At 35.8% G+C, this 17,127-nt stretch overlaps 1 protein-coding gene across 2 annotated transcripts in view; it reads left to right on the top strand.

Moving 5' to 3' along the window:
• Nucleotides 1-17,127, top strand: part of STK4 (serine/threonine kinase 4) — a 91,335-nt gene that overhangs the window by 38,670 nt on the left and 35,538 nt on the right. For both annotated transcript variants that reach the window (XM_079129204.1, XM_079129205.1), the window contains exon 10: nucleotides 12,458-12,615. In XM_079129204.1, the coding sequence (XP_078985330.1) occupies nucleotides 12,458-12,615 (158 nt within the window). The remainder of the gene's footprint in view (nucleotides 1-12,457; nucleotides 12,616-17,127) is intronic.

Raw genomic sequence — 17,127 nt, forward strand, 5'->3', positions numbered from 1 at the left:
ACTAAATTTCCATCACTTGATGAATGGATAAAGAAAATGTGGTACATTTACAAAGTGGAATACTCCTCAGTCATTAAAAAAAGAACCCTGCCATTTGCAGCAATGTGAATGGCACTGAAAATCCTGCTGGGATTTTTATTGAGATTGTCTTGGATCTATTGGTCAGTTTGGGAAGAACTAGAGAAAAGAATGTGGTCTTTGTGACAACAGTTCTTTAGCCATTTGTGACTGGTGTGTTTGTTATTAATTTTTGTCATATATATTTTGTGTGCTTTACAAAGAATGTGTCCTCTCTCATCGTAAAAGTGCAAAAAAGATACAGGTACGCTGGGTGTCAGATTCCTATCATATAAGAAGAGGAAGTTGAAACTTAGAGAAAAGTTTAGTGTCTTAAGATCACACTAGATCTCAATCCTTTTTTAACTTCTAGTCTACATTGCCAATATAGTATAGGGTTTCTTGTTAAATATTGTAAAAATCTGCATTTCTTGAGTTGACCCTTATTTCTAGGATCTTTAGACACCCTTCTGGTGACATCTAAGGCTGCCGTGATGGTGTTGGTATTTTGTGTTATCAAGAACCATGAGTGTGATGATAACAGAGAAGGTATTCTAGGTTGGGGGCATGAGGGAAGGGTACTGGCTAGTCTTTATAGCAGTACAACTTTTTTTAAGCCTGAAATTATATCAGTATAAAATATTAAATAATTCTTAATCTGTAATTTTCAGTTTTAAGAAATAAACTTCAAAAGGCTAATTTGAAAGGTTCATTTGAGAGTTTCCTAGTAAAGGATTGTCTTGAGGTTATTGGTACTGATTCAGGTATTATATCTACCATTAATATCGATAAAAATTATGCTTCTGAAATCAAGCATATCATAGAGATTTAGAAAAATATTAACTTATGCCATCCAATAATATGTTAGCATTAATTACCATTAGTATCATGTGAAAATTATGGAATTTTGTGTATATTTTGTTTTATATTAAATTGTTTTTTTGTTTTTGTGTCTTCATATGCAGAAAAATGGTTCCCCATTATCCATTCTTTTTTTTAGTTGTAGATGGACACAATATCTTTATTTTATTTATTTATATGCAGTGCTGAGGATCAAACCCAGTGCCTCACACATGAGGCAAGTGCTCCACCACTGCACCACAGCCCCAACCCACCATTATCCATTCTTGAACATCTTTTTTGAAGACAGATAATTTTTCCTGTGTTTTGTTTGTTATCAAATAGTATGTTAATATCGAGATAAATTGAGAACATTTAGTTCCTCATTAGAAGTAGAGCCAAAGCTTTTAAAAACATTGTTAAAAATATTCTTATAAATAAATTATTCTGAAAAAGAATATTTAATAATGTTTTTAAAAAAAATTTTGGAGCAACTGAGATAGCTTAATTTGCACAAATTTGTAGTTTAGCAGTAAGCTGCTTCTTCCCACATGAGGAAATCACAGGGCACAGGATGTCAGTTGAAGTATTTAAGTATCTAGCTGTTAGATTTGACATGCAGTGTTTTGCCTCTCAGGACTCCATGGCGATCATGTCACTGGTCTAGTCCTTGAGCATGTCTAGATATGCATGTAACAACTATTCCCAACTCCTCCTCTCCAGACTCCTTAGGCTCATGGGAGGCAGAAGATGGACTACTAATTGCAAAGTTGTTTTCCCCTGACTTGGCCTTTCAAATTAGACTCCATGAACTGAAGGCATGAATAGATGATGTTTCTTTAAAATTCACACTTAGTTCTTAAAATTCAGATTTGTCCCCTAGAGCTATAGCCACAGTAATCTCTTTGAAGTAGAATTTTAAAGCATAGTGGCATAATTAAGTTAGGGCAACTCAGAAGTGTGTGTTAGATAAATTACTGTGATAACATCATGTGGTAAAAACATTATGTATTAATAGTTCCCCAGAAAGTCCTCTAAGTTTTATGAAGGCACCTATTGTTGCTGTGAGTTTCTCATTTAGAATCAAAGGCTAGGCTGTTGTTGAGTGATGTTATTTCAGCACTGTCCATCAGATGTGCACGTCAGCATGCACAGGAGAGACATTCTTGGCTGCTAGCCTATTTTCTTTTCACCTGCAGTTGTTTGAAGGAGGCTGTTATACCATTGCCTCCCTTGTGTATTATCTTGCTCATTCCGACTCAGATTATAGCATTTGCAAGTATGGTAATTAGGCCATAAAGCACTGCAAGTATTTTAACACTTCCTTTACCATAATAGTCTTATTGTTCAATTTCTGATCAATTCAGGGTTTTAAAAACTATCATCAGAGAATATTAGATGTCTACATATGCCTGCCACTCACAATCAGCACCTTATGAGAGTTTCAGATAGCATATTAGTGCAATTATTTTATCAAAGCTGAAACTTAAAGCATTTAGTTTTATTGGAATCATATTTCTGAGTGAGGGCAAAAGAGAGGAGGAGGAGAGTGGAATGAATGTTGACTTTTTGGAATCAGTCTTTGGCTTGAAACTTACAGAATGTGTCTCCTTGGGCAAGTTATTCCCTTTTTTGATCCTCAGTTTCCTACTCTGAAAAAATGGAGCATAAAAATTCCTAGTTTTTGTTGAGATAGTATAAGAAAATATATAAAAAATACTTAATGTACAAATGCTCAAAAATTATAGGCACTATAATAATAATAAATATGTATATTATGAACCTTTATGAGATTGGCTTTTTCCTTATATTAAACATTCTTTTAACCAGTACTACATTTTCTTTATCCTTTTTCATAATCATTATTATTATTATTACTATTCTCTAGAAGGTAGTGTTTTTTTGTTTTTGTTTTTTGTTTGTTTAGTATGGGGGGGCCACATCCCCAGCCCTTGTAAAATTTAATTTAGAGACAGGGTCTCGCTGAGTTGCTTACTGCCTCGATAAGTTGCTGAGCCCGGCTTTGAACTTGCAATTCTCCTGCCTTAGCCTCCCGAGCTGCTGGGATTACAGGCATGTGCTTTTTTGTCTCTGCTCTTGTTATTAAATGGTGTTTTGTAAGTGCAACCTTGAGTGTGTCTGAGTGCTAGCATGAAAATGGTTGAGCTAAAGGAAGTCACTTGTCTGTTTCAGTAATGTTTTACAAATGTGCTGAGAAGAGAGGAGGGGTGTGTGTGTGTGTGTGTGTGTGTGTGTGTGTGTGTGTGTGCGCGCTTTAAATTCCTTGGCAAGAAGGTGGTAGATGTTTTGAGAATCTGTTAAATAGCTTACCAAAAAGATGACAGATTTTAAGGAATGCCAGACTTGGAACCCCTTGAACCAATTTTATAAAGTTTCATACTCTTATCTTTATTCTGTGGAATTTTTTACTGACTGGATTTTTTTTTTTCCCATCCCTGAGAGATAATTTCTGTGACTTACTGTGCATTTTATCAGAAGCTCCCTCCTGGGTGAGGTTTACAATAGAAGAGCAGACATCTTAGTACTCAGACTTTTCTCACATCTTCACAAATAATTCAAGGTCATCCTGCCAGAGAAGAGACTAAATCTTAATTGTACAATTTTTTTATTGTGTCCGGACATTAGGCCCACTTTTATCTTGGAAACCATCGACATTCTTTTTTTTTTGGAATGAGCCAAAAAGTACAGACTCTTGGTGCCTGAAAATTCATTCAAAACACCTTGCCAGACCTACGATATAAAAGTGCCAGATGTCATTGTGAGTTGGGTGTAGGACTCAGGGTCTCTGTTTTTGGGAATCTAAATTACTCCAGTATAGTTGTATTGGTAAAAAGGAAAGCCAAAATGAGTCATGGGAGAAATGCATTTTCCCAGAGAGGGCAGTAGCATAATATCAATGAAGAATAAAGGAAAGTTGAATCCTAAAGATGTACTTTAGCTCCTGTGCCTAAGAGGCAGATACATTAGTCTTGATTAGTTAGTGAAATACGTTTCTCTGGAGCTCTGAGCCGTTTTGACCTGCTTAGTCTTGTTCAGAAAGAAAATAGAGCTGCATTTTTCAATTTAAATTGATCTATAGAGAAAAAGTATGATTCTCTTTAAATGATTCTCTGTGTGTCTGCTATAAGAAATACCATATTGTTATTGGTATTTGTTAAAAATAACCATTTAAGCCAGTCTCATTCCTGTAATCTCAGCTACTTTGGAAACTGCAACAGGAGGATCACAAGTTTGAGGCCAGCCTGGGCAACTTAGTGACCCTGTCTCAGAATAAAATAAACAAATAAATAAAAGGACCAAGGAGGTAGCTTAGGGGAAGAGTACGCTGGGTTTAGTCCCCAGTACTACAAAAATCAATCAATCAATCTTACAAATAAAAATAAGCATTTAATGCCATCCAGGAAGTATTTATTAGGTAGTCACTATGTGTCATTATTGTTCAGTATATAAAAACATCTTGAGACATTTACTGCTGACCAGGAACTTATATATTAAAACAGGTAGATGACATTTGTCATTGACATTATTTATGGCATGCCTCTATAGTGTAACTGTTTTTTCTAATTCTTTAAATGTATAGAGCATGACCCTGGGTGTTTCAGATAGTGGTATTTGATAGTGATATGATGTAATTGAGGAGAAAGGACCTTTGCATATGAAGGCAATAATATAGTAGTCCAAATGCTGGGTAAGGGGTACAAAAATGATTAAAGGATTTGTAAGAAGGAAGACAAGGACTTAATGTATACAGGAAGACTAGGTAAGAGTTCATACAGGTGCAGAGTTAGAAAGGTAGAAATGTTTCTCAGATATCCATTTTACCTGAAACAGAAGTGGGTGTGGATTTAGGTTTTTTTTTTTTTTTTTTTTAAGTTGGCAGTAGGCCTTTATTTTACTTATTTATATGCATTGTTGAGAATTGAACCCAGTGCCTTGCACATGCTAGGCAAGCGCTCTGTTACTGAGCCACAATCCCAGCCCATTGATTTAGTTTTTAAAGACTTTAAATGCCAAAATAAGGAGTTTGAATTTGATTCTGTTTTTAAGAGGTTGTAAAAAGACACTTTGATCAGGAAAGTGTAAAAGTGTAACCAATTAGGAAACTCTTGCAATAACCAAGGTATGGATCATTCTCACTTATAAGCCTTTTATCTTTTTAGACATGTTGCCCCTGTTGTTCTTTGTTTGAAATTTAGATTTAGATCTCTTTGAATAGGTAGTTTGCAGCTCACCACCAGTAAGACAGAGCACTGCAGCCAGAAGTAAGGTCAATTTGCATAAAGACACTTACCCAAACTGCTTAACTGGAAGTTATTCTGGGTCCCAGGGCATCTTACAAGTTATAAGCAATTCTTAGTGGTTTCAAAGAATGTGCAGAATATTTATGGTCACATGCATCAATTTGGATAATAACTTATGTAAATAAATGAGTTCATGCATGTAAAATGCTTACAGGCCGAATAAACAAAACAAAACTGGCAACCACACACATATACAAATGTTACATTTTTAAAAAACAAAATATGTTATCATAATACTTGTACCTTATCACATATTATTCCAAGCCAGAATAACACATTGAGGAATTACTGGAGGCTTTTTCTTAGAAGTATTTATGTATGAAACACAGAAGAAAATATGGGCTCTTCCCCAGTTCTTTACTTTGGACAGAATTAATAATCATTTAGGTAAAAAAGATTTACTATGGGAATTAGGGAAAGCATAGGTTTACTATATATGGTTTACTTAGTGACAGTTTGAAAAAGGAAGGCTTGAAATGGAAGGTAATAAAGTTGGCTATCTAAAAGATGGTTATTCCAAAAAAAAAAAAAAAAACAGTGGGCTTCAGCCTTTGGTCAGTCTCCTTCCCAGTTATGACTGTCTGGCATTGTGTTATGTATGTCCAGAAATGAGAGCAAATAGTAGATGAAAGTGGCCTATAGCCTTTTCTTTTTTTAAAGATTGAGTTATTGATATATAATTCACAAACCATACAATTCACTCATTTAAAGTGTATCATTCAGTAGTTTTTTTGATATGTTCATAGACTTGTGCAACCATCACAATATAATTTTTTAAAGTTTAATACTTTTAATTGAGATATAATTCATGTGTCTTAAAGTTCACTGATTCAAAGCATACAATTTAGTGACTTTTTAGTGTATTAACAAGGTGTTGCAACTATAACCAATATTGAATTCCCAACATTTTTGTGTGTGTGTGTGTGTGTGTGGTGCTGGGGATTGAACCCAGGGCCTTGTGCTTGCAAGGCAAGCACTCTACCAACTGAGCTATGTCCCCAGCCCGAATTCCCAACATTTTGATCACCCCTAAAAGAAACTCCTATTGGCAGTCACTTCCCATTCTTCCCTATCCCCAGGTAACCATTAATCTGCTTTCTGTCTCCATGGATTTGCCTGTTCTGGACATTTTTATGTAAATGGTGCCATGCAATTTTGTCACATTTTGGTCTGGCTTTTATTTTGCATGTTTTCAAGGTAAATCCATGTTGTAGTGTGTATTAATATTTCAGGTTTTTATTGCTGAATAATGGTCTGCTCTGTGCATATATTTTCGTGTTTTTCAGTTGGTAAACATCTGGATTGTTGGATCCTTCTGCTTTTACATAGTATTTTTCAAAGAAAAATAAGTATAAGGTTTAGGTGCTTATGGATTCACTTCTTTGTCTGTGGGCTTAGAGAGATTGTCCATTTGGCTTCATAAATGTGACTTACAAAGAATAATAGGTGAGTCATTGTATGGAGTTCATGTACTTCCTGCATCAGATAAAAGAATCAGAGGAAAAAGTGGCTTCTTTCTTGTCCTGCTTTGTCCATTCTCCCTTTGGCTTCAGGTTTCTTGTATTATTCAACCAAATGTTTTCATTTCCTGGGATACATCTGAAAAATAGCTCAAGTTGAGACAGAACGCCTACCAGCCAGTAGCTGAAGGCCCTGGGATAGCATGGCCTTTAATCATCTTGGAATGATTCTCTTATGGTTTTCAGCCCTGGCAGGCTGCTGTCCAGGACTTGGTCATCCAGCTAAAGGACGCCAAAAGAAAAGTTCAAAGATAAGATTCCTGGGAAAATTCCATTTCCCTGCTCTTTCTGCACTCAACTTAATGGCAGTACTAACATGTCAGGAATCTTCATTTTGGTTTTAGGGAATTTACAGTATGACATGTAGCTCACCAGACTTAAGACCTAACAGTTGGCATTAAAATTGTATACTTGATGGTTACTAGCTATGAAATCTTAGGCAAAATTCTCACCTATAAAATGGGAATAATAGCATATACCTCAGAAGATTCTGTGAGGATTGAGTGAAATAGTACTTTGGCATTTACTTGGTAGGTGCCTAATAAGTGCAAGTCTTCTTCCTCCCCTACTTCATTTGTTGGTCAGGAAGTTTGATTGAAAACATTTGTGTGAAGACACCTAGTAAAAAGACTGAAATTCAAAATGTATTTAGTAAGTGTTAGTTGAATTTGAACCTAAGTTCCCAAAGAGTGGGTCCATTTTTGCAGGTGTAGAGTAGGGTAGGGGTGGGGTAAGAGGGGTAGAGAGAGGGGTACAGACACAGTTAGATCTTATCATTTAGCTTTTGCTTCTTAACAAAGCACCCCAAGATTTCATGGTTTAAAATAGCAATCATGTTATTTAATTCATGATTCTCTAGGTTGGCATTAAGTTTTACTCTGCTGGGTATTTCTTCAGGTCTGGTCCCTTAACTCTGCTCCGTGGTCAGCTGGTGCAGTAACAGCTGGGGTTGGCTGATATAAAAACCCTCTGTGAGACATGTAGTGATTAGGGTCCCTGTTCACGGTATTTACCATACGTCAGGCTCACTGAAGTTTACTTACATTTTAGCAGAGTACTCAGGAATTTTAAATCTCTGCTTGCTGTGTATTTGCTATTGTCTTAATGCCCAAAGGAAGTTAGATGGCCAGGGCCAGAGTTACTGTGGGAGCACATGACTCAGGGATGGGGAATACCAAGAGGAAATTATTTACCATTTTAAAAATCAATCTCAGGTACTAATTGCAATAGGAATATGTATTTGTTCCCTGACATAATTAACCCATAAAATCAGACTGAGAATAGATGCTATAGTTTAATCACAGTGTTATGAAGGTAATGTTGGTCACAATAGGACTGCTCTCTTCTCCATATAAATGTGGCCCATCAAATAGTGTAGACAATTTATGGAATCACTAAATAAAGGGTTTACCTAACTTCTAAAATATCTGCTGTTTCCTGTCAGTTGACGTGACTTCCTCTGTCAGTTCATTAATTTTTTTCAGTTTTAGTTACACCTCTAAGATGATATCTTTTAAGGGGGGCACTGGGGATTGAACTCAGGGGCACTTGACCACTGAGCCATATCCAGCCCTATTTAACACTTTATTTAGAGACAGGGTCTCACTGAGTTGCTTATTGCATCAACATTGCTGAGGCTGGCTTTGAACTTTCAATCCTCCTGCCTCAGCCTCCCAACTGGGATTACAGGCATATGCCACCATGCTCGACTAAAATAATATCTTAATTACAGTTTGGACTAAGGAAATTTTGGCACCTCTCTGTTAAAGAAAACAAACTGGGTCTGGGAATGTAGTTCAGTGGTACAGCACATGCTTATGTGTGATCCCCAATACCACATAACTGATTATTGATTGATAGGTAGACAAACAAGCAGACAGACAACAATGAAAAAGAAACTCAAAGAATCAGAGATAATCTTGCTGCTAAAATATTTGTTGAGTTCTATTTTTGAGTTTGCTGTGGTCTTTATTTGTGACATATTTTAGGCTATTAAGTATTGTAACTTAGATTAGAACTTTTGTATATTTATCAATAACTGGAACATAAAGATATTTTTATACACTATTGCCAGTTACAAAATCATAGACTTTTCAAAGCCATAAGTGATATTGGAAATAATTTGGTCTAGTGTCTTTTTCCTGAAAGTTTGAGAATCTGGGGTTTTTCCCAAGAACAGAGAGTCAGGACCAGAATCTCGATTTTCAAACTCTAGAATAGGGATATTTTTCCTTCTGATTTTTTTTTTTAATCATTGTGGTAAAATACATATAACATAAAATCCCAGGATAGGGATTTTTCCATAGTACTATTTCCAAATTCAACTTGAGTTTTTTGATAATCTGATATGTGTAATCTTTTAACCATTTTCACTATAATTAAGTTCCTAAGAAAGATATGAATTTTACTCCCAGTTTATGTCTGAATATGTGATTAAATTTAAAGCTTCCCTAAATTACAGAATTTGCTATAGTTTTTTGGGAACTTTGAACTCTAATGTCAGATATAATCAGGTCCTGTCATTGATATCAAAAGACGAAAGCAATTTTAGGTAGGATGTCTTACATGTAACACTTACTTGTTAGAAGAGACAAAAAACAGTTGGTCTTTTGACTCCAGAAATATTTAGATATCTTTGAGGGGCCTGGGAAGGGCTATTATCACCAATAAAATAACTCAAATATGAGGAAAGCTTATGTTCTTACGTTTTCTTCTATACAGTGATAGAAATTAGACACATGATTAAGCTCTAGTTTAACAGACTTTCCTTTGATTTTTATGGTCTACTTTAGAATTAGACATCAAAAATGTTATCTTTAGCTGGGGGTGGTGGCTTATCTGTAATCCCAGTGGTTTGGGGACTGAGGCAGGAGGATCTTGAGTTCAAAGCCAGCTTCAGCAACTTAGCAAGGCCCTAAGCAATTCAGCAAGACCCTGTCTCTAAATAAAATACAAAAAAGGGCTGGGGATGTGGCTAAGTGGTTGAGCACCCCTGGGTTCAAACCACAGTACCAAAAAAGTAAAAAGTTTAACATTTCATCGCTGGTTTACAGATTTAATTTCTAAAGTCTACCTGTCTTGCAACTGAAAGGAATAATGAAGAAGTATGTTTTATTGCTGGATATAATGCTTTAAAAATTAATGTCCTTATGACTTTTGTACCATTCGATAGTAGATAAGTTAGAAAAATTTTAATTTACCTACTATTTCTATGAAGAAGTTGCCATTTTTGTTGAACTCATTTTAGTCATTTCTCTGTGCATATATAACAGTGAATGGATGGATGGATGGATGGATGGATGGATGGATGGATGGATGGATGAATGGATAGAAGGAAGAAGACAGGAAAACAAATGAGGCAGGAAAACAAACCAGGCAGGAAAACAAACTAGACATGTAATGAGAGCCACATCCCCAGCCTTATTTTGTATTCTACTTAGAGACAGTCTTGCTGAGGCTGGCTTTGAACTTGTGATCCTCCTGCCTCCTTCTCCCACACTGCTGGGATTACAGGTGTGCACCACCATGCCCAGCCGCTATCATTTGTCTTTTGGTTAGACTTACGGTGTATGTGTGCTTATTTGTTTCTTAAAAATTTGTGACTTTTCCTTATGCAGTTTTTATCTATTTTTATTGCATCTGGATTTCTATCATAGTTTTCCACAAGCATTCCACACATTTTCTTATAGTATTTATGGTTTCTGTTTTTACAATTAGATCTTTTATCTATTTGGAGTTTTTCTGGCTTACGGTATGAGATATAGTTTCATTGTCATCTTTTTCCAAATAGCTGTTCATTTGTTGGGTAGCCACTTATAATTTTTACCTTGATTCTGAACTTTTTATTCTGTTTAACTGCTCAGTGTTTGATCATGATATTTTGTGTAAAAGTATACCATTTCTGAACATATAAAGTTGGCAGTACTGTTGAGGTTGCTTGGCTGTAAGAGATTCTTTGAATACTCCTTATTCTTTGTGTAGGATTATGTGTTGGATTACTGCAAAGTTGCCTCTGAAGCAATTGTCTTTTCTGATTCCAGAGGAAGGGACTGAGCAAAAGAATATAGCTTCCTAACTCATTTACAAATCCAAAAGCACCACCATATTTACAAGTTTTGTCGTAATTCTTGAAGAACTGTGGCATGAATTATTACCTGAAATTTAACTTAAAAACTCAACAGAGTAAGCATGAAAAGCATCTAATGTCATGAAGCACCTAAAATTATATCTAGAGCACACAGAACAGAGCACCATTTATTGACTGGTCCTAGCAAATACTGTGTTTAATCCCCCATTAAGAGAAGAGGCTACAGTCTGATAAGCTGTTGGCAGCATCTAGAAGTGGGCAGATCTGGAATTGACTGCTGTTAACCTTGGCAGTGATGAAAGGAAGATGACAGACATCTGAGGGGCAGTCAGGGTGCTGACTTGAAACTAGACTAGGTGAGTATCATGAGATAACATAAAAGCATATAGGACAAAGATGCTGGAGAGAGGTACTTGTTATCCTTTATCTTCTAAACACCTCTCTATCTACTTCTTAAGGCTCTGAATCTTCTCATCCTTCTTTCTGGTTACTGAGGGAAAGGGCTCTATAGCCACATATTCATGGAAAGCACTGAGAAAAACTTCCTTTATTTCCCCAAATGAGTGTTATGACCACAGGCACAAAATACTTCCACATGTGAGATAGGTGCATTCATCTAGCAATAATAATTTGAAATAATGCCAGATAAAATTATTCTTTTTGCCATTGTTACAAGTTACTAGTAATTGCTCTATTTACTGTCCTGTGGTAACTGCTGCTGCCAACCACTGATTCTATTCTCTGGGATGGTTTGAGACCCAGCCGGGGGTCTTCCTGACCACCCAGCCTGCAAGATCTTATGGGCACATGTAACCCGTATAATGAGTTTTATTCATTTAATATGTATCCAGTACTGTCTTCTTTAAAAATGTTTAAAAGATGTATTAAGGAAATTATAACAAATAAGAATTAGTTATAGTCCTACTACCAAAGATAAACCCTGTTAACATTTTGGTATGTATTCTTCCAGTCATTTCCCCCCATCAATATGATTTTACAGAATTGAGATCATACTGTATATATAATGTATACTGTTTTTTCCCCATAATTTTATTGTGAAGCATTTGTAGATAGTACTTTTTTCAAGTTATATAATATTTCCTGGTTAGATGGATTATGATATTTACGTATATTTTATTTTTCATGCATATTTTTCTCATTCCAGTTAGATCAGGAGTTTATCAAGAAAAGTTACCCTAGTATATGATTCCCCTCCTTATTGAAATGCCTGTAGAGAATATTGTCTATGGTGGGTGCAAAATAAATACATTTACTTTCTTCTGAAGTGTTTTCCAGTCTGAATGTTTCAGGAACTATTTGCTATGGGAGACCCAGAATGTATTGTATGCAACTTACTCGGAGTCATTGCAACACCCAAAACTTTCTATCTAGAAAAAGAAACCATGTGTGTGCATGTGCATGTTTTAGGGGGGACCCTAAATGCTTTTGAAATGTATGAGAAATATTTTGAGTGAGCATTTGTGCATTCTTCTATAGTTACATTAGATTTTTTAGTTTCTAACACAAAGACCCATTGATCCAGAGACATAGCCATTCTGGAGATCCATTTACTTAACTTACCTAAAATATAAGTGTATACCTTTTCACCTTTTACTTTTCTTGGTTTATAGGAAGGGATGAGACCATGCAGCCTGCAAAACCATCTTTCCTTGAATACTTTGAACAAAAAGAAAAGGAAAATCAGATCAACAGCTTTGGCAAGAGTGTACCTGGCCCACTGAAAAATTCTTCAGATTGGAAAGTACCACAGGATGGAGACTATGAGTTTGTGAGTATCGTTGAAATTAAAGGGTTCTGTCTTCTGGGGGATGTGATCTGAAATACCACACATCTAGTACTTTCATTTACTGAAATGCCTGAGTATAGGAGCATTTTCTTGTGCAGTATGACCTGTAACTGCCCCTGTCAGCATCTCTGGGGCTGAGGGCCTCATGAGTTTGAAATATTTTTACTGAAATTTGAGAAATGTCCCTGATTAATCTATTTTGTTTTAAAAATCCTTTATTCATCTGCCATTTTTCTTTTTGTCTAGTTTGAAATTGTTAGTGGTAAAAGAAATATTCAGTCATCAAATGAAGATGTGACTGTCTTTAGTAGTTTGTAGCGGTGATTTTATATTTAAGAATTAGATTAGAGGGTAGTTGACACTGTTTTGTAGTGACTTTGCTGTTTTGCTAACCTTAGTCTGAAGGATTATTCTGAGTCTTCTAGAAGCTGAATATTAAATTATTACAAAGTTTCTTGTGAAAAGCTGGGTGTGGTTTTTCCTTCCACTGCTGTGGAACAATTCTCTTTCAACCACAACCCTTAATAATATTCTCAGGGGCTTAATGAGTTAGAGGCAATAAAAAATTTGGGAAGAAAGTAAGCTAAGGAGTTCATGTTCCTTTTGTGAATATTTCTAGAACAGATTTTTGTGTTTGGAAATTTTTTGTTTTTGTATTCTTAAATTTTGAAGTTTGGTATTCACCTGTCATAATTTTTTGTTGTTTATAAAAGAGCTTAGTTTAGGCATTGAATTTGAACTTTGGGAGCCTTACTAATCATGGCTTTCCACTATGCCACAGACTGGCCTAGAGAAAGTGATGTCATTCTTCCATAACTTAATTAGTACTTTTGTAAGAAAGGTCATAGTTTATTAAGGATAGAGATCTTTTGAGATCTTTCTTAATGCGGTGCTGCAGGCTGCTGCTGTTAATCAGAGCAGACTTGTGCTGCTCTTCCATGGTGCCTTTGTAGTTGTCTTCAACATATGTGTATGGTCTGGTTTTCTGAGCTTATTGAATCTGTAGGCAGAGGTGTTTAAATAACTTTCAGTTACCAAATCACATTATCATTGTGAGAGAATGCTTAAGAAACCTCAAACATCTACACCTAGGTGTAGTTTTCTTTTTTCCTTTCTGTCTTTGTTTTTTAAAGGTTACAGAAGTTAGCTCTTCTGAAGTACCGCTTTAATGCAAGTCATTATCTTAGATCAATTGTTCTAATACATGAAGAATTCATTTCTCTTTGCCACAGTTTGCCCCACACTGAGATCATTGGCAGAGAACTCATTTTGATGGACAAGCTACTTGTTTTGATGGACAAGGAACTCTTCATGTTTTTAAAGAGTGTTTTTTATTTTGGAAGTAGGAGACTTCTAGAAGGAATGGGCCTATGAGCACTGTGAATAGGCTCACATGGGACCCACCTGTATTCTTCTAACCCAGAGGCCACAAACTGGCAGTATCAGCCCTCAGATCTTTGTGTGTGTTCTGTACACAAAAACTTTTAAATTAGTTGCTTATGTTTAAACTTTGAGAGATGAATTTTACATAAAATGTTGGATCTTCTGCTTATCTTGTAAACTTGGAAGATTTGGTCACGTTAGATCTACATTTTTGGGTATTGTTAACTGGAGCTCAGTAGCAGATACCCTCTTTGGGTATGGCCTCTTCAGTCTCCCCAGTGTCTGACCCACGTCACTCATTTCTGGTAACTGTCTAACCTGACACTTAGAGGTATTGCTATTGGGACTCTTGTTCTAAATTATTTGGATTTATATAGACTTAAACCAACCTACCCTAATATATAAAATTCTGCTGTGATTTTATCTTCAAATTTTCAAGAGAATTAATTTATTTTTAAATTTTTTCTTTTTTCAAATTGATTACATATTACAGTATAATGCACTTTGACACATTGTATACAAATGGAGCATAACTTCTCATTCCTCTGGCTGTACATGGTGCTGAGTCACACCAGTGGTGTAATCATACATGTATTTAGGGTCATTATGTCTCGTAATCATACATGTATTTAGGGTCATTATGTCTGTCTCATTCTACCATCCTTCCCATCCATACCACCCCATCCCTCCCCCCATTTTCCTCTGCATAATCCAAAGTTCCTTCATTCTTCCCTACCCACCCTCCTCTATGGATCAGCATCTGATTATCAGAGAAAATATTCGGCTTTTGGTTTTTTGGAATTGTCTTATTTCACTTAGCATGAATTCAAGAGAATTTATTTTTCAAATTCTCTTTAAAGAGCATTTCAACTAAACGATGAAAGAAAATTGAAATGGAATATATGTGAATTGCTTTATCAGAAAGTACCAAAGATTAAACAAAAGGTCAGATGCCTTGGTATTCTTGATATATAGCTCTAACCTTAATCCCAAAGTAAGCATTTGTCCTCAAAGTGGTCCCCAGACCAGCAGTGTCAGTATCACCCGGAGACTAATGAGAAGTGCAGCTTCTCACGCCCTGCCCTAGACATACTGAATCAGAATCTCTGGGGACAGTACCCAGTGGTGCTTAAACCTGCCCTCTTGGTGACTCTAACCCTTGAAAGTCTAATCTGAAAATGTTTTTAGAGTGTAGTGTATCTTCACATAAACTGCTTTTTTTCCTATTAGGTCCTATAGAAATTCAGAGAGAAGGATGTATTTATATTTTATTAACATTACATGGTTTTAAAATTTCTTTGTTACTTCTCTTTTGAGTCTCCTGTACGCTTATCAGAGGCATCAAGTAAGTACATAGGACATGGATTATGAACCTCTGTGAATCACATCTGGCAAGGAAAGAGCCAATCCATTGAGTGAACGAAGTTCGGAGTATTTACCCTACACTTAAAGAAAGTGTCTGTCTGACTGCTAACACGTTTCTCTCAAAAATCTTAGAGACATCTTCTGATTCTAGACAAGCAGTATTTAATTATGAAAAAGATCCTTTCTCGGAGTTGGGGATGTGGCTCAGTAGTAGAGTGCTTGCCTAGCACATGTGAGGCACTGGGTTTGGTCCTCGGCACCACATAAAAAAAAAAAACAAATAAAATAAACTTAATTTTTTTTTTAAAAAGGTCCTTTCTTTTCTTCCATGAAAGTAGTTGCTGTTTTAAAATGAACTTTTTCACTTAGTATGAGACTCTCCAGCTCCATCCATTTACCTGCAAATGCCATAATTTTTTTCTTCTTTATGGCTGAATAATAATCCATTGTGTATATATACCACATTTTCTTTATCCATTCATCTGTTGAAGGGCATCTAGGTTGGTTCCACATCTAGCTATTGTGAATTGAGCTGCTATAAACATTGATGTGACTGAGTTACTGTAGTATTGATTTTAAGTCCTTTGGGTATAAACCAAGTAGTGGGATAACTGGGTCTATCTTGTTCGTGAATCTACCTCAGATGCCTAGGAGAGACCTCCAGGAAATGTGCATTGTGTGAATGAAACTGTTCTCCTTTCCTCACCATGTGAAGCAACATAACAATTTTACTATACCTTTCTAATGTCATTTATCATATTCTGTCTAGTCTGACTAGTCTTATATAGTCTCTTGCATTATATAGTAAATTCATTTAGCACAAAAAAGAAATGAACTTTTTGCCCAAATGACGAGTAGGAAATAACTTAATCAGGAGCAAGAGAATTTATACTGACAAAATACTTGTACCATTTCTAAAATTGAATTTCCTTATTTGCCAAGTTGCGGGGGGGGGAAACTCCAAAGATTCCCCTTAATGTTTAAGATATGTAGTGTTTAAAGTGAAAAAGTGCTTAAAAATGAAATATCCTCTAAAATAGGTATTTTGTATACTATAAACAGATGGATTTTTGGAAAAGAATATCACTTTTATGAGATGTTCATTTTTTCATTCATGATGCCGTTTTGCCATTCCTAATGCTACAAAAAACTGTATGCTTAAATCCAATCTGGCTCATGAATCTTCCAGAAACACCTTATATTTTAGTTTAAGAAGACTCACATGCTAGCAGTGAACAGGACAGATGAGGTCAGTGTATACTTGGAGTTTACAGTGAGGGAAGCAGATATTGAGTAAGTAATGCGGTAAATACGCCAGTTCAGGTCATAATGGCTATTTTAGAAAGCATAGTAAAGAGGTAGCCTGAGAGAGGACATGGGGAAAGGCAGGGCATCCTCTGCAAAACGAGCAGAGGGGCAGCAAACCATAAGTAGGTGGAGGGAACAATACAAAGACTAGGGCCTAGCTGGAGTGTGTAAAGAAGGAAAGAAATCCATTGTGAGCTGGAGGTGAGGGACAGGACCGGACAGCAGTCTAAATGTAAACAGCAATAATCACAGTAAATATGAGTGTATTAAAATCACTTGTAAAAATACAGACTCTGGATAAAATTAGCAGTCAAAATCCAGCTAAATGCTATGTATGAGACATATAACTAAAATAAAATATCACTGAAATGTTTAAAACAGTTGAGTAGGAAAAGAAACCCTAGGAAAATATGCCCTGAAAGTGAAATAGAATTCAAA

Source organism: Sciurus vulgaris (genome assembly GCF_902686455.1).
Source record: "Sciurus vulgaris genome assembly, chromosome: 2".
NCBI lineage: Eukaryota > Metazoa > Chordata > Mammalia > Rodentia > Sciuridae > Sciurus > Sciurus vulgaris.